Here is a 21,194-nt window from a genome sequence, read left to right on the forward strand (position 1 = left end):
TTTTGCGTTCACCTCTAGATGACCTCCCTCCTCTCTTTGTGTGTGTTTTCACTGCTATCTTTTTGTCACAGCTGAGCTCTGTGTGTGTCTGTGTGCATCCTCTGATAAACAGAGCCTTCCCTCTGAGCCAGAGGACAGCCCAAATGGGACTTTAAGATGATAATCACAGTGAAGCTGCTTTTTCAGTGAACAGGAATGAGGAAGAAAGCAGCCACAGGGCTGTAAAAGGGCTTTCCCATAGTTAGAGTCATATAGTTGAGAGTCAGCTGAGCGAACACAGCAAAGAAACTGGAGATTTGTGGAATATAAACTTCAAGGCCAGCGTATTAGAAAAGCTGAATTAAAGGACAACATTTCATAACGTTGGGTGCAGTACCAAGGAAGGAAGGGGTCCAGCCATGGAGTGGGGAGATGGCGAGGAGCAGAGGAGAAGAGGGCATTTCTAAGGACAAGAGTAGTTCGTAAACATGTTTTTCTGATGTTTGATTCAACCAAAAAAAATGACAGAAAAGGAATCAAACAGAAAACAAGACCATTTTGGAAGCCAGATCTGAAGAGATGGTGGTCCTTTAAATTGGACTGGAGGGAAGAGTGTGGTTTCTAATCCTCATGTTCTCAAGTTGGAACCATCTGACGTTGGTACTATCAAGAAATTGACAGAAAGGACTAAAGAGTGACGGGAAAAGAAAAAGGGGAAGGCAGGCCCTGCTTTGAAAAGCAGATTTTAGGAAGGGATAAGAGACAGAATGTAGTGTTCTCAAAAAGTGATTGAAGTAGAATGGAAAAGCATGGACTGTAAGTCATCAACTGTTAAAAGACTGCAAGGATTGTGTGAAGAAAAAAGGGAAGCGGAAAAGACTTTTTTAGAAACCGGATTGTGGAGAGAGAGAGAAGAAGAGATAGAGGGTTGTTTTCAAGCTGATGAACAAATGAAGTATAACAGTGCTGTGTTGACTGTAAGCCTTTCGCGCTGAATTTGGAACAGTGCGAAACTGAAAGGAGAAGAAGATCAGACGCCGAGCAGTGACAAGAGGACTGTGGATTATTTCTTTTCTCCTGTCCATCATGAAGCTGAAGAAGGTGGAGAGGCTGTGCAGGGAGGTGTGGAGGAGCTGTCAACAGGTCTGATAATATGATTTAGTGCTTAAAACCAGTGAGAAAGGGATCACGTTTCGGCAAATTGATGCAAATACATTTTGGTCTTTACCTAGTTAATGATCAAAGTTTGGTGAGAGGAAATGATGGAAGCAGACAGTATTGTTTTTGCCTGGGAACAGAAAATTCCAGCTTCTAGGAATCAAAATAATGAATAAATAAATAGAAAAAATTGTGTTTAAAAAAAAAACAAATATGAAGTTGGGTTACACATGGTAATTGTAGAACAGTTACAGTTCCCATGGTTGTTTGTGACTGAGCTACTGACTATATATTAGCCATATAAAATCACTGAAGTTCTACTTTGAATTTGTTTGAATGACCGCTTTGTGATTCATGCCTAACGTGGTACATTTTTCCACCCTTAAGCAGCTTCTAAATATATAAGATATTCAACTGATTGCATCTTTCCGTGTCACAAAGCCTCATGGTTAAGGACTTGTTGTGAATATGTTCATTCAAAAGGGTGGTTTGTGTCTTTTCCATGAGTCATGCAGCTTGTCGTCGTAGTTACATGTCAAGACAGATGTGAGCGGGAAGCAGAGGGACCAAAATGCCTCAGACTGGTTCGACCAAAGGCAAATGAAACATTTGAAGGCGCACTGTCTCTGTTGATAATCGTCAGTGGGGGCTGCATAGAAAGATAGATAAGATGCTGAAGTTAGGGTGAGTCACTGTCACAGAAAATGTCGAGGTCTGCACACACAAACACCAGGGGAACACATTTCCCATCCGATGTTATCAGCCTGCCGCTCTGCCGTCCGGCCTTTTCCTCTCTAAACAAAACAAAAGAACAGGCTCCCTCATGCTGTCTTCTCTCTTTTTATTTCCAGATTTTCTAGAAAAAAACTAATATATTTTCTGAAGAAAGACACAGCCAGTTAAGCAGAGAATAAGTAGAATATTGTTATTTTGTCAGTTGTAGCTTTTTAAAGCTACTTTAAAAAGAAACGACAATTTTGCGGCATCAGAAGGAAGTAAAATGTTGGTTCCGCCCTCTTCCCTCACATTCAGGACTCTGGCTTCTCTGGAACGCATTGGTATGAATTACAGTAAAGTAACTGGTGCCTGTAAAGCCACCACAGGTTTGAAAAGGCAGACGATGAACGCAGCTAATCTGCAGTGAACATAACGCTTGTCAAATTTTTTTTTCCTCTTTTGCTTTTTTCTGATCTTATCTTTTGTGATTGTCTCAGTTTAGCACACATTAAATATATATGACCAAACAGCTGTCTCCTTTATCTCTCCCAAAGAAATTCATGCGTGTAATGCATTAATGTGGTCACGGAAACTGTTAAACCAGTCTGAAACAGTTTTGTTTTGTTTTTTTTGTTTGGTGACAAGTTTCATGTTGTTGATTTCAGTAGCACAGTTAAGGAAACTGGGTTGGCTCTATGACAACTATTAATAGTTTCTTGACAAACATATTGTCACGGTTACTTTCCTTCTTTAAAAATAAAAAGCAAAAGTAAAGATGAGAAACAAGTTGATCAAGTGTGACTTGAGGCCGTCTCTGCCTGGCAGATAAATCTGTTACATCCTCCAAAGTCATGCACTTACAGTAAACTTGTATTGTCATGTATTATCCTGGACTATAGTCAGATACGGATATTTCTGTGTTAGAAGCTGAAGACATACTGATTGAGGTCACAGTGTGGCAGAAGGCTATTGAGAAGTCGAATCCGGAGTCGAATTTCACTGCCGTAAGGCAAACTGGCACATTTTTGGCATCACCCGTCTGACCCTCCAGCACTTCAGTGAAGCCCTCTTTGATTTGTTGCTTTCTTCTATGCTCAAATGGACCTTTGTTTCCTCTCTACATGTGATAGTTACTTGCAGGGATGAGGAGAATCAATCATCCCCCATCCAATTTCACACATGATGAAGCCTCCGCAGCACTGCCCATTTTGTTTTAAGGAAAAGGCCTGTGTTGTCTCAGTGTGGCCTGTAGAAAATATGTGTATGTGCTGGAATCATTTATGCTCTCAAGATTGGAAAGGGAAGTAGAGAAGCGTTGGCGCACACATGATTAGATTTTTACCTGCTTTTTCTGTTATCGTTTTGTAAGATAAATAAAAGAAAAGAAAAGTTGTGATGAGTTTTGCCTTGAATGAGAATGAATATGATTTTAACTATGTTTCATGTGTGACGTTGGGTTGAAGTCATTTGAAATGGCAGGAAACAACATTACTTAAAAGAAAAACACAGAAAATGTGTCCTAAATATTTGTGTCTGCTGTTTAGAATTAAGTTTGTGTGACCAGGTGGTTTGGTAAGCTTGGCTAATCGGTTGTTCTGTCTCTTGCAGTTGGACCAGCTGGTGGTGGATGCTGCCAAAGAGAAAAGGGACATGGAGCAGAAACACTCCACCATCCAGCAAAAGGTAAACTCGCATAATAAGGGCCCATCTTCGCTTACATTTAAACACAAACGTACAAAACACATACAAGCTAAAAGAGCATTCACACTGTTAGTTACAGTCATCACAAATGTATCCTCCTTTCATCTGTCCAACAACCTGAAAAAACAAAAATTAAACACACGCTCTCTTAGTGTGTGTGTGTGTGTGGTAACTTTATAGCTCTTAGATCCTGTTCCCTTTACCACTTTTTTATTGCATTCAGGCCTCCTCCCAATAAAAGTAAACCCAGAGCACTGAGCTGGGATCTTACAGGGCTAATCTTCTGCATCATGTGCTCTTACCTCATCACAGCAGCCTAACTTTGTTTGGTTAAATAAAATTCAAATCACAAATAATTTGCAAGTGAAGGAAATTTTGCACATAAAATAAATTGCCCATGCAAGCATATATGTAGTAAAGCAGTTGATTTCAGCCGTTTGCTATGTTTTACGTTTGTCATTTGAGTGAGTAGAGGTAGTGCTCCGCCCTCAGGTGTAAGGTGATTCCTACCGATGATCTCAGCCACACATCCATGCATTATTGACAGTCGACAGGAACCCATTTTCAAACAAACAAGGTTGGGTTTCGGTATTCTCTCTAGTATCTCGAGTGAGTCATGGCTTCTGATGTATTGCCTAGCTGAGGTTTTGACACAAATTAAAATGTAAAGACACAATAGCAGAAATGAAGAAAGAAAAGCTAAAGCGCTAAACAAAATAACCCTCAGCAGATCAGCACACAGGTTATGTTACAATATGTGGTTGTGATTAATTGCCCTTTGCTTTAATTGTACATCACACATCATTGTTAACTCCAGACAGCATCTGTTATTTTTCTTTTACCCAGCTGTTTCTTGCTGGGTCTCAGTTAATTTGTCTGACTGTCTGTGACGTAACGTGTTCTTCTTCTGAGATGTCTTTCTTTTTTCGTCCCCTCTGTTGCATGGTAATTTTGTGTGTGTGTGTGTGTGTGTGTCTGCCTTCTCCCTCTTGCGTTTTTCTGCTTTCCTCTTGTCCTCTCTCTGTTCCCTCTTGCTCAGTCAGTTACAGTACATTTGCCAACTTCCGGCTGACCTTGAGCACCAGTCCTCCATCTCCCCTCCCTCAATTTATCTGGATGCTATTTTTATATTGCCTCCATCCCACTGCTCTCTCTCGTCTGGTTGTTTATACACAGATGCTCCTAACCAGCTGTCTCCTCTTTTCTTCTACTACTGCTCTTTTTCCCTCCCCCATCTCGTCTTCTTCTACTCACTTCAGGCTGCTCTGCAGGTAAGCCGTGTTGCTCTTCTTTTTTTTTTCTCCCCCCCACCTCGCTGCCATTTCTGTGTCATGCCTGCATGCTTGGATAGATACTGTACACTTTGCTGTAACTGTCTGGACTCCACCTCTGCAGCTCACGTCATTGGAGAGACGAGTGAGCTTGCTCCTCGTGAAGTTAAACTGGCAACATGCACAGTGTGATAGCCATTTAATAGATTTCAGTGTCCTTGTGTCTTTTGCTGTTACGTATGTGGTCACCCTCAATTCGTTAATCCAACTAATACATACTATTTTGATACAATTGTTCCTTATTGCGCGTGAGTTTCCGCAAAGGGTGTTTGGTATTGGTTTAATTTAGTCAGGAAGGGCGCTCTTAATCACATTTCTTTTCAGTTATTTCTCAAAGGTGTCACGGTTGAATGAAGTGAAGCCTGCTTGTAGTGTTCAGTAGGAGTGTGACCTTCTGTAAGTGCAGTGAAAAGGAAATGCAAAAGCAAGATTCACTGTTAAGATGATCCGAGATCACCTTACAGAGGCTACACTCTGGTATGTATATATAGATACATATGTATATATAGATAGATAGATAGATGTATTTCACTAGGTTGCAGGTTACTTACGCCCCCTTCTTTCCATTGTAGTAGCTTTGGTGATGCAGTTTGTTTACTTGTGGTGCCGTCCATATCATATAGTAATTGAAAAACTGTGAAGGTTGGGCATGCCGTTGGTGTTGTTAAACTCTGAATGTTTCACTTATACCTGAGCCAGGAAGTGAGTTTTGAAAGCCAGAAGTCTTGTAAAGTAACTGGTGAATTGTTCGCCATTTGACACTGTAGCCTTTACTTATTGCCCTCTTTATGACTGATGATGTGTTTTGTGTGCCTTTTCATTTCTGTCCGCATTGTTTTCGCTTGCTCATAAACCTTTTCCATCATCACTGTGCTGATGAAACGGTCCATCCTCCTGAGAGTTGAAGGGGATGAGGTTGTTGTTAGTGTGCCTCCTGTGTGACTGTGTGCATTACTCAGCAGCAGCACTGTGACCACAGAGCCTGACTTTGTCGCCGTATTCCTGCGGCAGAGACAGACAGGTGGCTGACTTGAAGATTTTCCTGCCTTAACTCATGAAGAAACAAGAGCTGCAAAGATTAGTCAGTTCATTTATGTTTGTCAGTTTGTCATTTATGATCATAAATGGTTGAACTACTAGAGAAACAATGATGATGATGACGATGATGACTTCACTTTGGGCTCTGGATTTTACACACTAAACTATTAATTGAATAATTGTGGAAATAATCGGTAGTTTAATGCATAATGAAAATAATCTGTAGTTTTTAGTTGCAGCCCTAAAAGAAACAAAATATATGCCATTGCTTTTGAACCGGTCGTGGTGTTACAATTTTAAAGGCTCAACATATCTGACATTTAGTTTGCTTAAAGGACTGGTTACTTACTTTACACACTCACAAGCGAGGGGAAAAGCTGAATGCACGTCTGTTAGGGTGAAGTCAGTATAAATGTTTGATGCCCGAGCTCTTCTGCATGGCCCACTTGAGTATTCAAACTCAATAGTCACACACGCACGCACACACACACACACACACACACACACACACACACATCCAGGCAGGTGACCTTCACTTTGCACACGAGGGAGGAGCAGCAGAGGCGGTGACGAGAGTTTTGATAGACTTGCACAGCCACAGGAGCGGAGGAGGTGAGAGTTTGTTGAAAACACAGGCCGGGCTGCCCAGAGACGCAGGAGCATTGAGATGCTACAGAGGGAGGCTTTGAGATAGTGACGACTCATCAGCCTCGAAGCGAAACACTAACACGCACACACACACACTCCATAAAACTGGTGAAAAATGAAGATTTTCAGCCGTTTTCATTACGTTTGGTATCTGGTGAGTGCACCTAATGGAAGGAGGTTGAGTTAGAGTGTGTGTCTGTGCACGTGACAGTGACCCTGTAACTATTTATAGTAATTGTGTGTGCTTCTGTTTGTGCTTCTTTAGTTTGTTCTTTAGTGTAAGGAAATACATATTTCTTCTCTCTGTGTGCCGTTCTCTTGCTGTGTGTGATATTTAGGAGGTGACTGAGCTCCACTCTTTACCAGACTACCGCATCTTTTGCGCTTGGAGGTCGACCTCTGTACGTAGAAACACCGCATCGACTTCCGTTTTGTAACCCCACCTGCCCCCTGTGTTCCATCTCTTCTGCTTTCCCGCACACGCAAAGAGACTGGATTGCAGTGTTTGTGTAGATGTTTGCACCTTCGTCCGTTTCCTCATTTGAGTGTTACACATGCATCTGTGCTGATGTGTCTTGAAACATTGTGCATCATGTGTATTTTGTTGGTGCCGACGCCTCCCTAAGTGAACTGTGGTTGCTGGTTTGAAGTGAGTGGTTTGTTGCTTTGCTGTTGATATTCACTAGTTTGCTCATTAGATATAAACCAAACAGAAAATATTTCAGGATGGGCCGCATTACTTAAAGTTTGACTAATTCTTGTTTTTAGTGTATGTAGCAGGATTGAAAATTGTTTCCCAGTCCCAAGCGGTCAGAGAAATTTCTCAACCCATAGTTGAAACAGGAGAACCTGGAAGGCTTTCACGTGACGGCAGCTGTGCACTGTATGTGTCTCATTCTTTGGCCTTGATCTTAAGTAGGGATTGTTTATGGTTATGTGGATATTTATGCTTGTGTGTGAGAGTGCATGCATCAAATAGATCAGTGTTGGTGTCATGTTTTCCCCCGGACTAAGCTGAATTATGGGTGGTCTTCTGCATTTTATGCATTTACATTTGTGTGAATAATTCACTTATCCATTGTTAGCCTAAATGAGTATGTTATTCTGTAGTTGTATCAGTTTAATTTGGTTCCACCTGTAGGAAAAGGCGGTTTGTTGAATGCTTGGACAAGCACTTTCCATTGTCTTTCTGTTCAGAAGCTTAATACAGTCACAGTTTGTTCCACTTGTGCACCCAAAATAACCTCAGTTGTCCCAGTGTTTGTCATGCTGGAAAATAGTTTTTGCCTCTGTGTATGTGTGGGTGTGTGTATCCGTCCGATACGCTGCGGTATCACGGGGTAGAGGGGTTTAGCTGAAGCTTTTGCTCAGGTTACATTTACAGACCCAGGCAATGAGAGGCCACGTCCACACACAGTTTACAGTCCCACATGAGAAGTAAATGAAAACTGAGAGAAGTGATGATGTGTCCACACCAAACCAGACTGTCAGCGTGTCAGTATATGGGGGACGTCTTCATTTTGGACATCTGCAACGTATAGATTTTAAGTTGTTGTTGTTGATGGATCTGATCTGTACTCAAGCACACGTGCCAGACTAGTTAGTAAAGTTAAGAGAACTTAACTAAGTTACTACTAACTAAGTTACTAAAGCATACACGTATGTGTAAATGTCTACGTTTTGGAGAGTGCTAAGAGAAAAATCAGATCAGTAGGATGGGTTTAAAATAAAGTACTTCAAATATCCCATCATAAAGTAAATAAAGACAGAACAATATTGTGAAGATGGAAAATCTCTCAACCTCTTTCTAGTTTCCTCAACTGAAGAATAAGAATTTGTGGAATTTTTGTGGATTTGTTTTGTCATCTCTTGTGTGCATGTTTAGCATGAGGGCTTTTCAGGAAATAAACAGGAAGTGGTCATCATTGTCACCACCTGCTGAATGACTGAGATCTTTTCCACTCACTTCACTCTACTTTGGTTTGTCTGGTAATTTTTTGTTCATTCTGTAGCGAATGTTTGGTCACATGCCAGCAGTTTGTGCTTTTTAAGCAGTGGTGACTGTGCGAGGTTGATTTTACCTTAAACATTTAAAGGTTTGTGCTAAACTAAGTCTGACAACTGATAAGATGGAAAAGAAAAAATGACTTTTAGTTCTATACTTGAACGAGGCTTTTTCACTCCACCAAGTTGACCTCTCTCTGCGTATAGTAAATACTGTTCTCAAAACTAGACCTCAGTCGATTTTTATGAGATCATACAGTTGTTTCGATCAGAGCACCAATTCTACTCCGTTTCATAATGGGGGTGGACGAGGTGAATCAGACTGGTCTCTCTCCAAAAAAGTCTCTGGATGTTTCTAGAAGGACGACAGAGAAGATGATTCCACAGCTAACAGACATCAAGCTGTAATTGGTTGTGGAGATGGTGACACTCAAAGTAAATTGACTCCACAAGGACACACACACAGACAGACACACAGTGTTCAATGTCACTCGAAGCTGAGAAAGCTGGGAGGATGTTAGCAAAGTGTGGCAGTAGCTCAGGTAGTTAAAGCTAGACTGGCCACAGCCCAGTGTGAGACAATAACTCGTTCACTAATCACCATCACGTAACTAAATAAACAGATATATGCAAACCTTACAGTGCCATTCGTCAGTGCAGATTTCTTTATTTCTCAAAGTTTTACAGCCACCTTAATTCATTGCTTTAATTTGTGTGTGGGTATAGCATTAATAAGGAAGAATGTTTATGCTGAGTTTAACCATTTACTTTGTCTGCTATGTTTCGCCCTTTCAAACAAGAGACAGATGTGGGAGATGTGGATGAAGCAGAAGACACAAAGTAAAACAGTAGGGCTGCAGCTCCACAGTGGAGGTCTTCCAGTTTTTTGTCAGATCTACAGTATATGTAACCTTCTCTGTGAGGCAATACATTTTAATGGATTATTACTCTGTAAGCATAAGCTACAGCTGGTGTCTCTGTCTCGTGTGGTTCTTGGTGTGACACAGCGTTCAGGCTGGTGTGAGCTGCAGCTGTGCCGTGCCGCTTTATACAAGGTCACTTAGCTCAAGTGAGACTCATTTTGTTCCTCTGGGAAAAGAGCAGAGTCAGTCTACACCAGGGGAAAAAATCCCCAATGAAAACAATGAATATTTTATTTTAATGTTGCCATCTTTTGTATTCATTCTCTGTCTTTTCTCTTTGTTCTTCCCTCCTTTACTCTGACACTCTCACTTCCTTTCCGTCTTTTTCTCTTGTGTCTTTTGTTCAGGACTTCTCGAATGACGACACCAAGCTGGAGTGCAATGTGGATGCAGACAATGGCATCGCTATGGAGGGTTATCTCTTTAAGAGGGCCAGCAATGCCTTCAAGACGTGGAATAGGTACGACAGACGCAGTTCAGTTAGCATCTTTAGGAGTACGTGCAAAATTAGCTCTTGTGGGCTGATTGTAGATTTAGGAGGTCAAGCACTGCCAACAGGATGTAGAATAAAGACATTAAAGGCACTTTACAATTTAATTTACCTCAGCAAGTCTTCATAATGTAGCTTTTAAAGATTTCATGAATTAAAACACTGTTAAGAAGCAAGTGTGACTTGCGGACTGACTTTGAATTCTGCAAATTGTTTTTTGTTTTTTTTTTCCCCCAAAAATGGAGAATAAATGTGCTCTGTTTGAACACAAACCGAGCCACTGACCTTCAGGATAAAAATGTCTACACATCAGCTCTGTCTCGAGGCATTGCCACTGCTCTCATCCAAACTAAAATTATGTCAAAGCGTGTGATTTTAAGAGCGTCACTGGCACCTGCATGTGACTTTGTTTTTCTCGTGATCTCCTTACAGGCGTTGGTTCTCCATCCAGAACAATCAGCTAGTTTACCAGAAGAAATTCAAGGTACGTCAGGTTACTCCCTGCACCCTGACCACCATCAAATATGCATGTGTTTGACTTCCAGCACAAATAGCTCCCCATGTATTTTTAACAGGATGCCGTAGCTTCATTTAAGAGCTGTGGTAGGCAATTAAAAACACACATTCAGCACAGGACAAACCGCAGATGTGTTTCTGTGTGTAATTGTAGCAGATGTAGCCTCATACAGCTTAATAAATACAGGAGAAATCACTTCATGCCCGATTTCTAAACTTTATAATTTACATTTTCGCCCGTGTAAAGACATATAAATTTATTTAGATTGTATAACACTAAAAAAATATTGAGCTTCATTTATTTTAAGCCAAATATTTTGCTAGATATATAACTGCTTTTGAGAGGGAAGTGAGCAACAGCTTTTGCCATGTTATAACCAAATCTGCTGTTGTGTCCCCTCAGGACAACCCCACAGTGGTTGTGGAGGACCTGAGACTATGTACAGTCAAACACTGTGAGGACATAGAGCGTCGCTTCTGTTTCGAAGTGGTGTCACCCACCAAGTAAGTTTTAGTCATCAGTCAAACATCTCTCCCTGTCAGCCTAATGAGCACTGCAATATGTTGCTAAAGATGGAAGGGCGGAGTAGCAGTGTACCCACCGACTACCACACACACACACACATTCAGCAGGCAGCAGTTATGTGATGCTCCTGTGTCCCAACAGGAGCTGTATGATGCAGGCAGACTCAGAGAAGCTGCGGCAGGCCTGGATCAAAGCCGTCCAGAACAGCATCGCCTCCGCCTTCCGCGACAAGGGAGATGACGGCGAGGTAAAACACACAAACACCCAGACACTGAGCGGATAGCTGAAGGGATTCACGTATACTTTAGATAAACAAGTAAATAAATAAATAATGAGTTGAAACTTTAATTAATCTGTGTTTATTTGTACAACACCAGTTTTCTATACTCTGTTTACATTCAGCTACTCAGTTTTCATTTTTTCTAATTTCAATTTAATTTCTTTCCATCCCATCCTGTCTTAATAAATCGTTACCATCCTTCGGGATGTCTGTGAATTCTTCCGTCTCTCTCATGTCAGAAGCTGGACAGGAAGTCGTCCACATCGACAGGAAGCCTCGACTCTGGTGGAGAGCCAAAGGAGAGAACATTGAAAGGAGAGAGCGCCCTGCAGAAGGTTCTGGTCATCCCAGGCAACACCAGCTGCTGCGACTGTGGCCAACCGGACCCCCGCTGGGCCAGCATCAATCTAGGCATCACCCTCTGTATACAGTGCTCTGGAATCCACAGGTAAAGCACTATGGTTTTTCATAAGCGAGTCATCATAACAGGACCTGCCATAATAAAGAGCCTTGGCAGGATAAATAAAATATCAAGCTAAAAATAAGGATGGGGGATCACAAAGGAAAATAAGGAGTCTAAGTTATACCTTAACGTGCTATGAAAATTTAGGATGAACTGAAACTGAGGAAACTGGGAAACTGAGGGCGTAGTACATTTGATTAATATATTGCTGAAACACAGTTCATTTTGGCTCAGTGAAAACTGGAAAAGATTGAAGGTAGTCATTGCATGCTGGCTGAGGAATGGAAATCTCTTCCATCAGAGGCTGTGAGTGTTGTGTGAATGTTTGGTGGGAAGGGTTGGTCCACATTTATGGAATGTAAACTAACTGTTATGAACTACCAGCCTTTGAGGGGGCGATGTGACGACGTTTAGTTTCTTACTGGGTTAAAATATTAAATTAGCGTTCGGTTCCAATTCTTATTTGTGTTCTGGTTAATCGCCATGTCATTCTTAGAAAACAATAATCTCCTGGGTTTCAAGTTATCTTCCTTGCCTAAAAAAGTAACAGATCTTCAGTGTGATTGCCTAAACAGAGAGGGTCCAGAAATTTAAATGCATTTAGTTTCATAGATTAGACTCCGCCACTTCTGTAAATCTCTGGCACTTTCCCTCTAGTTATAGAATTGCATAGAGCTCTCTAGAGACTGTTTACCTGAAGCTACATTCTCTACATGAAGCCCATGAATATGCAGACCCTGATTTCCACCTTGTGGGTAAAACCTAAACTACACTCACGTGTATTGAAAAGTGTAATGATCTTCAAGACTATCCAGCTCTTAGCCTTTTGTGCTTTTTACAATGAAAGCATAATGAGTTATGTCCTTGAACTTGTAAAATTCTTTTTTTCTTTTTCTTATTTTTTTTTTATCTGAAGGAGTCTGGGAGTGCATTTCTCGAAGGTTCGCTCTTTGACTTTGGATACATGGGAGCCAGAACTACTAAAGGTGAGAGAGGAAGATCTGATGACATGAATGTCCAAACACTTTTAATCAATTACTTTTATTTTCTCTTTATCTGTTTTCTTGTGTATCCCTCTACGCTTGGCAATCACTATAGAAGGTTTAGCTGAAGCCGAGTGGCGCATTTCACTGCCCGGTTGATGATCCAAGTGTGTTTTTCATTACTTACTTTATTGCACACTTTTAACAGTTGATGTGTGAACTGGGAAATGGAGTGATCAACCAAATCTATGAGGCTCGGCGAGAGGAGCTTGGAGCCAGGAAACCGCATCCGGGAGATCCAAGGTACACAACTGGAGGAAAACATATTGCTGTTTTCAGACCAGAGTAGCTTTAAATTCTGCAAAATAAATAAATGTTTTTCTTTTCGTGTGATTAATTTATCTCCGAATCCTGTGCTTTTTGTTTCTGACAGACACGAGGTAGAGTCCTACATCAAAGCCAAGTATGTGGACCGTCGGTTTGTACGCCGGCCGTCAGACGAAGAGCTGCGCGACAAAGTGGTTTCTCTGAGCAAACAGGAGAAAAGGCTGAGCAGCAGCTCTGAGCATCTGCCCCCGAGAGCTCCACCGCCCACACCGAAACTCAGACCCGGATCGAACCTCTCCGGACAGTCAGGTCAGTGGACAAATTAAGAAACACATCCTCCACCCAGAAGTTTGTGTTTTTTGTAATCTATTCCTCATCTCTGAACTTGACGACAAAACTCTTTCGTATATTGAGATATTGATCCGTGTCTGGATGTAGCGGCTGGCAATAACACAAACAAAGTACAAGGTGTACGAACAGAATGAATTTAATGTGACTTGGTCCAACAAGCAGTTGAGACTGAATGTAGCATTTACGTGTAACGTAAATAAAAAGAAAGAAATCATTCAGTCAAAAATCAGCATTACTGTTAGTTGGGATAAAACGCAGTGCGTTTTGAGAACTGAGCTATTAATTCACTTGATGGTGGCTTTGTTACTAATTTCTTTTTCATTCTCCTTCTAAATTTTAAATGAGCCCCTAAACAACTAAACAAATACAACAGGATTTCTAATTTAGATGATTCTGTTCTACCAGCTCAGAAACAGAACTTTGAGTGCATTCAGAAGACAAAACCGCTCTCATTTGTGATTGTTGCTACTTTTTCTAGTCTATGCTCTTTATGATTTTTGCACTGCCGTGGAGATGTGTCCACCCATCGGCATACTGTGTGTTCTCTGTGAACAGCATATGTCCAAGCCCTCTTTGCCTCCCATTGCTTCTCGTAGTCTGTCTCCTCCAGTGCCAACGGAGCTGGTAGTCTTAACTATCTGTGCTTTCATCCTGCTCTCCTCTCTCTCTCTCTCTCTCTCTCTCTCTCTCTCTCTCCCTCCCTCCTCTTCCTCAATCTCTTGTTCACACTCTCTTTCTTACTCCTCTGGCTGTTCTGTGCTTCTGGACTAACCCCTGCTCTCACCGCCTCCCCTAAACTCCCTACCCTGCCACTCGATTTACACCCCTTGCCCTCCAAACTCCCGTTATCCCTAACGTAGCTGTTGCCAGCGGCTCGGAGGTCCGCCGTGACTCTCTCTTCTGTCCTGATGAGCTTGACTCCCTCTTCTCCTACTTTGACAACTCCTCCAAGCTCAGGAGCAGTAAGTACTAAATGCTTAGTGTTTCGCTTGCTTCTCCATTCCCTCTGTCCATTTGTATTCACTGCTTTTGGGCTGTGGACTAACAACCCTTCATCCACTCACACACTGTTCCTCCCTTTTCCAGACCTACCCAGTGGACCATCTTGTCATGTTAAAAGCATTTCAGAGCGTGCCATGTTTTGTTTTACACGGGACTGGGGAGTGTTTCTCTCACACATGGTTTTGGTCAGTGTTTGCATCCGTTTCATCATATATTTGCTATTTAGGGACCTGAAACTTAAGGTGATGGTGGGGATCCGTCGTCCTGTTCTCTTTCTGTTGATCTCGGCCAGCGACTTGTGTGTTCACTGTGGAAAATATTGGGACCACCTGCTGTTTCTGGTCATCGTACTGATTAGTTCGAGAAGAGTTTAGTTACAGAAAAGTAACTTTTTATATTACTTTTAAAGCCGCATCAAAAGCTCTCTGAGGGGCTACTTGAGGAAGCTGTGTGATGATGTGCCAAAACTATTTTTGCATTCCACCACAAAAAAAAAAAATAAATAAAAAATCAGCAGAAAGGTGTTCCTTCTATTTTATACACTCCGTGGATGACACCTGTGCGTTGTTCCTTCAGTATTGATTCAGACTTGTTTTACAGTAAAAAGTGCAGACAGTGGCATCCAGAACAGCGCCGATGGGAGCAGGGAGATGCTGGCCAACGTCCCCTCCAATAACAGCCTAGCAGACGCAGGTGAGACACAAACCTTACACTCGCACACTGCGGTCATTACATAGACATCCCTGCCTGTTTACACCTCAAGCCTCCGCTGTATTAGCCAAAGGTTAAACAAACAACATCATACACAAACATGACAGGGACAAGAGTGATCGAGACAGAAGAAAAGTTGAAGAACGACATGTGCTCATTGTAGTTTGTCTTACTCACAAACCCCCAAAACACATAGGCATGATAAGTGATGACCTCCTTCTGTGTTATTGCCAAGATTATGAGGGAAGAATGTCTCAGTGTCTTTATACAAGAGTGTAGCTGAGAGCTGTCTAACTGCTCATGAGACAGTACATACCCCCAACAGTTGTAAAACACAGATACGCTATATAGACAAAAATATCCAGACACACCTCTTTATGGGGCTTCCTTACTTCCAGTGAAGGGAAATCTCAATGTTTCAGCATGCCAAGACATTTTGGACATCAGTGTCTGACCTCACAAATGCTCTACTGCATGAATGGCCATAAATTCCCACAGAAACACTCCAAAATGTTGTGGAAAACCTTCCCAGAAGAGTGGAAGCTGTTATGGCAGCAAAGCTGTCTGTGTCCATGTTGGTGTAATGGTCAGGGGGCCCAGTACTTGTGTTTATACAGCGTATGTCCCTGCAGAAAGAGGAATATCACAGCAAACAGTAATTCACTGAGACATCTTTTTGTAAAACAGCAAGATCTGAGGGAAAGCTCTGTTTTCACACCCGTTTAGAAAACCATGAACATAATTTTCCAAATGTGCATAAGTTTTGGAATTTATGAGAACAGTTGGATATCTATTGATGGGAAAACTGACTACAGTATGCAGATGAATTAGCTTTTCTTCCACTTATTGTTGTAATCCTGGTTGGTAAAAGAAAACGTCCTGGGTGTAAATGATGAGTGACAAGTGGTTAGTGGTCAGTTTTAACTTCCCTCTCGTCCTTCAGAGGCTGCTGAGTCTCCGCCCATGGCCATGCCTGCCACACTGCCTCCTCCATCACCCTGCAAGGAGGTGGTTTTCTACGAGCCCAAGGAATACAGCCCAGGTCTGCAGCTCTATTGGGCATCAGGTGCACGTAGCCTGCCGGACATGGCCGAAGCACTGGCCCATGGAGCAGAAGTCAACTGGGTCAACACAGAGGACGACAAGAGGACGCCGCTTATCATGGCGGTGCAGGGGGTGAGCATCATCGTTATATGTAGTCCATCCAGCTCGGTACTATTGGCAGGACACTTTGAAAGACCAGTAAGGAAAACATTTGCACTAGTGTAATAAAAGTTTAAATTTCCAGTAAGTCACTTAAGTGATGCATATCTATGATGTAAAGCTAGTCAGTGATGGAAAGCTTTCATGAATTCAGAATAATAAAAAATAAAAAAAATCAGCACTGAAATAATTGCCAGTTGAGCAGAACAACGCTTGTGCATTTTGTCACTAATATGATATGCTGCATCAATGGTTAATTTCAGGGTTCTCTGGTCACCTGCGAGTTTCTGCTTCAAAATGCAGCTAATGTGAACCAGCAGGATGCTCAGGGCAGGGGACCCCTACACCACGCCACCATGCTGGGACACACAGGGTTTGTCTTCCACATCTCATCGTCATCACTTCACCAGGCTTTAACTCTGACAGTGTGTGTGATGCTGTGATTCTCCTCTGTTTCAGGCAAGTGTGTTTGTTCTTAAAAAGAGGAGCAAATCAAAATGCTGCAGACATTGACGAGAAAACACCCCTGACAATAGCAGTGGAGGCGGCCAACGCAGACATCGTCACGCTGTGAGTGCTCTGCTTATTGTCATCGCTGTTGGTGTTGTTTTTAATCTTACTTTGCCGATAGTTTTGTGGTTTTCCGCTCAAACAAGCTCAAGAGAAACTAGTTTACGTGGTACCTTCAGCACCAATACTGCAGGAAGTCACTGAAGTAATTGCTAAAATAGAAATATTATAACCGTTAGTCAGTCACTGTCACTGAATAAACCCTGATGGGATGGGAAAAAAGAACCAGCAATCACGGTTTACAACATCTAACTAATTAGATGGAACTAAGTGACTAATGGTTTATTACACAACTGCTTATAAAAGGCATGAACTAATTTCTTATTTTACTGGAGGCGATCATGTTCCGCTTTTAGTCATTTTAAAGCAAAATGTCAAACATTTTCTGGTTCCAGCCTCCTAAATGTAAGCAACTCCTGCTTTTCTTTGTCTGTCATGATAGGAAACAAAGGTTTTGAGTTTGGGTTTGGGTTTTGGACTGTTGGTCGAACGAAAGAAGCAATCTGAAGTTTTTTCTCATTTTTTTTTGACATTTTATAAACCAAACAATTAATCAATTCATTGTGAAAGTAATGGGCAGATTAATCAATAAAGAAAAATATCAGAAAGTGGCAGCCCTACTTAGAAGCCTACATGAAAGCACGACCCAGCTGAACAGTCTGCATTAACCAAGTAGCGACACCTTTCCCACAAGGTGTCGCTACTAAATCAGGTGAGAACACTGTGAGAACAGTTCTTAACAGGGCAGTGAACTTATTGTGTTTGACTTTTAAGAGTTTGATTACTGATTAAATCTCTTAAATTTGGCTAAGTTTCACTTTTTGTTTCTTTACCTTACCCCCCAGGTTGCGACTGGCCAAGATGAACGAGGAGATGCGAGAGGCGGAGGGGCCTTACAGCCAGTCAGGTCAATATAACACCAATAGCCCCACTGAGATGCAGTACAGGAAGTGCATGCAGGAGTTTATTAGCCTGCAGCTGGACGAAACTTAACGACTGTCTGCTCTCGGCAAAACACAGGGGCGACATACTGTAAAACCAGCATTATCAGAGGAAATGTAAAGCCCAGGTTTCAGAGTTGGGGTCAATTGACTAAAGAAAAAAAAAGCAAAAACAAAACAGCGCCACTCAGGTGATTCTCAGTGGCTACTTTTGGGAGTGAATTGAGCCCAACTCTGTCAGTTGTGCTCCTTCGTCCTGCTGTGCTGTGAGTGTAACGACCATCGTAACCTCCCAGCTGCTGCCAGGCGCTGGGCCAGCCGCTCCTCTGCGTGGTGTAACATCAGGTGCTGGACTGTATCAATGTGACAGGGTCAAAGCCATCGACTCTGGACGTTACAGAAGAGTTTTGTTCCAAAGTGGAACATTCGCATTTTCAATTAAGTGACTGTTAGTGTAAAATTATCGATAGCACAAAAGTAAAAGAAACAGTGTCACTTTTTACCTGACAGTCTTCCTCCCTTTAAGTTTAAATTCTACCACTTTTGCTGATCCCCTCAGTTTTAGAGGTGGCGAGTGGTTTATATCAGCTAACGAGAAATTAATATTTGGGCTAAAATAATATACCTTCTGTTTTTTTAGCTAGTATTGTCTCTCCGCTCTCAGTCACGGTATCTTTGCAAAAAAACTATCTGCCCTGTACCTGCCACCAGTCTCCAGTGACAACCAGACCTCAAAGTGACAGCACTTTTCACTATCTGGCAATAATTGTGACTTTTGAATGACATTTTATATCATCTGATAAGTCTGGAGAGGCAGAGCGTGTGTCTACCAATCGCCAAGTTCCATTTTTAATTGACTTTTCAGACGTAATTTATGCACATTCCTGTTTATGCTTATGCAACTACTGTACCATTTTCTTTTTTGCTCTCCTATTATTGTATGGCTCCCATTCGAAGTCTTAACCATTTTGGAGGCCTGTTTATTTATTTGAACTGTTTGTCGTCCAAACGTAATGCATCTTGCTGTTGTGACATGCCTGGTCGGAAAACAAAAGTCTATTTTAGGTCAGTTTTCCTTTTCTAAAGATAATTCTAGGAACTGTGTAATAAGGTATACTTACTGTAAATGTTGTAAATGATGTGCATACGTACATGTGACAGAATAAGTTGATTGTGACTCTGGTTGCACAGGGATGAGTGCCATCAGGGGGCTCTGTGTTCACATCCTTGCATTTTTCTTTTTCTTGATTGTTTGGTGTTTACTTCCTGTTGTGACAGTATTGTGTCTTGGTTATTAGACAGTGAAGTGTTCTTGCTCATGGCCTGTAATCGCGGGGAATCCTGAATTGTAAAATTCTGAAGGCCTTTAGCGCCGCTGCATTGATTGTATTGAATCTGTACAATGTATACAAACCGTCTGAGGATGGTACATCGTCAAGCAACAAGTGCAATAGTCTAGAAAAATACCCACATGTAACCATGTATAGATTTTTAACACCTGCTAGTCCTAGCTTATATTTATCTTAAACATACGGGAGCTTTCCCAAAAAAAAAAAAGTAAAGTAGATAATCGATAGGAGTGAGACTCGAGGTCGTTGCAGAGCTCACTTTGTGGATAGTGAATGAATAACTGAAACGTACCCCAGTTTCATCTCATTTCTCCGCTCCATGCTGCCCCACATCCTCGGAGGGCACCAAAGCACTTTGATTTAAAGGGTCATTTCTGCTGCTCTTGCTGTTCTACCCTGCTGGTGCTGGCATTGAATGGCTGTGTGCAGCAGTTAGGATAGCGATTACCGATTGTGTTGTGATTGTGTTCACAGGTAAATGAAGTTCTCTTGTCCGTTAGGGTAGACGTTTCTTGAGAGTTGGTACATCGTTAGAGAAAAGGGACTCGTGGGAGGACTGCGCTCAGACATTTCGTCCATGTGATTTAGAAGGATAAAAGCCTCCTCTGTGGAGGGTTAGATGTGCCACTTTTAGGTAGTCAGACTGTTTCTAGCCTAATTGCTGCTTTTTTAAAAAAAAAAAAAAAAAAAGAAAAAAAGTGGAATATCCTTTGTGGTGATTTTTTCACTTTTTTAAAAAATAAGTCAGAAATGTTTTGGACCTGAATGAGAAAGAATGACACAATTCTTTCTTTTGCTAGTCATTTTCTTCAGCGTGTGCAGTGGTTGTTGATAGGGTATGGTGCATAAGCTTTCGATGGCTGTCGCTACCTTAAAGGTCCACAGCAGGGCACACGAGTAACGATCGTGACCGGAGCAGGAGGAGGTTCGTCTTTGGCAGCAGGAGCGTAGAGTAGAGACTGAAGTACCAGTTAGCACCGGTTTCTTCGATACCCGGCGGCCTCTTCATCAGCGCCTCCAATCAGATGATGAATGATGTGACTGATGAGGGATATTCAGGGGTAATCAATGTGAGGGAGAGCTAACCTCATCAGCCCCACCTTTTCATTAAAATTACAGCTCCCTCGACTCGAGTGTTTCTGCCTGATTGAGTGTGTTGAGGAAGCGCAGAGTGGTGGTTCTCAGCCTGCGTGTTGCTCTCTGATTTTTGTGGGCATTTAAACGTTGATTTGCAGGGAAGTGTGTACGTTTTTTAAATCGAGGAGATAATTCCAATTCCATTTTTTTTATTTTTTTCAGAAATATCTTTTTTAACCAATATTTGTCTCTTGTATTCTTCTAAAAAATTGACTTGAAAAAAAAAATCCTGAAAAGGGAAAACATTTACATTTGCGATTCAAACAGATTGAGAACCGCCGCTCTGGTCAAGAGGCTCTCGCCGTCTTCTGCGACGCACTTTTCTTTGTTGTTCTCACCCTCCTTCTCCAAGTGTAAATTCGCTCTCTCTGGTCTGTATTTTCCTTTTATTTTCTCACGCTCCTCCTCAGAGTTTGTGCCTTTCTTCTGTTCTCTTTTTCTTTTCTTTGGGGTGCTGAGGCCAACACAACTGTATTTTTGTACATAAACTCCTGCACTTTAAACACAATACAGTTGTTAACAAAAATGAATGTCTGTGGGCTTGTCTTTTCTTTCTGAATCGACCTCCTGTTGCTAACAGAAGGCTCTCTGGCTGCTTTTTTCCTCAAACCTTTTCCTTTTTTTGCTTCCTGTGTTCTTTGCTGTCTTTTCTACCTCTGCGTTGTTCTGTTTCCTATTTCGAGCCTCGCTGACGCTCGTGACAGGTATGGCCGACTTTTCCCTTTTCATTCTTGTTCTGATGATGCTGTGACTCTGCATGAGCCCTCCGCTCTGCAGATATTTTATCCTGCTCTACACCTGCATGATGAGGCATTAACCATTTGTACATAGTATTATGTTTGAGCC

At 41.8% G+C, this 21,194-nt stretch overlaps 1 protein-coding gene across 2 annotated transcripts in view; it reads left to right on the forward strand.

Annotated features, from left to right (window-relative positions):
* Nucleotides 1-21,194, forward strand: part of LOC124060140 (arf-GAP with coiled-coil, ANK repeat and PH domain-containing protein 2-like) — a 47,952-nt gene that overhangs the window by 23,156 nt on the left and 3,602 nt on the right. The window contains exons 9-23 of one of the 2 annotated variants that reach the window (XM_046390724.1): nucleotides 3,463-3,537; nucleotides 9,847-9,959; nucleotides 10,422-10,473; nucleotides 10,909-11,009; nucleotides 11,173-11,278; nucleotides 11,551-11,759; nucleotides 12,691-12,760; nucleotides 12,966-13,060; nucleotides 13,191-13,393; nucleotides 14,296-14,397; nucleotides 15,038-15,130; nucleotides 16,092-16,324; nucleotides 16,615-16,724; nucleotides 16,811-16,921; nucleotides 17,767-17,828. In XM_046390724.1, the coding sequence (XP_046246680.1) occupies nucleotides 3,463-3,537; nucleotides 9,847-9,959; nucleotides 10,422-10,473; nucleotides 10,909-11,009; nucleotides 11,173-11,278; nucleotides 11,551-11,759; nucleotides 12,691-12,760; nucleotides 12,966-13,060; nucleotides 13,191-13,393; nucleotides 14,296-14,397; nucleotides 15,038-15,130; nucleotides 16,092-16,324; nucleotides 16,615-16,724; nucleotides 16,811-16,921; nucleotides 17,767-17,828 (1,735 nt within the window). The remainder of the gene's footprint in view (nucleotides 1-3,462; nucleotides 3,538-9,846; nucleotides 9,960-10,421; nucleotides 10,474-10,908; nucleotides 11,010-11,172; nucleotides 11,279-11,550; nucleotides 11,760-12,690; nucleotides 12,761-12,965; nucleotides 13,061-13,190; nucleotides 13,394-14,295; nucleotides 14,398-15,037; nucleotides 15,131-16,091; nucleotides 16,325-16,614; nucleotides 16,725-16,810; nucleotides 16,922-17,766; nucleotides 17,829-21,194) is intronic. The other variant, XM_046390725.1, reaches the window with a different exon arrangement.

This window comes from Scatophagus argus, chromosome 6 (assembly GCF_020382885.2).
Source record: "Scatophagus argus isolate fScaArg1 chromosome 6, fScaArg1.pri, whole genome shotgun sequence".
NCBI classification, from domain to species: Eukaryota; Metazoa; Chordata; class Actinopteri; family Scatophagidae; genus Scatophagus; species Scatophagus argus.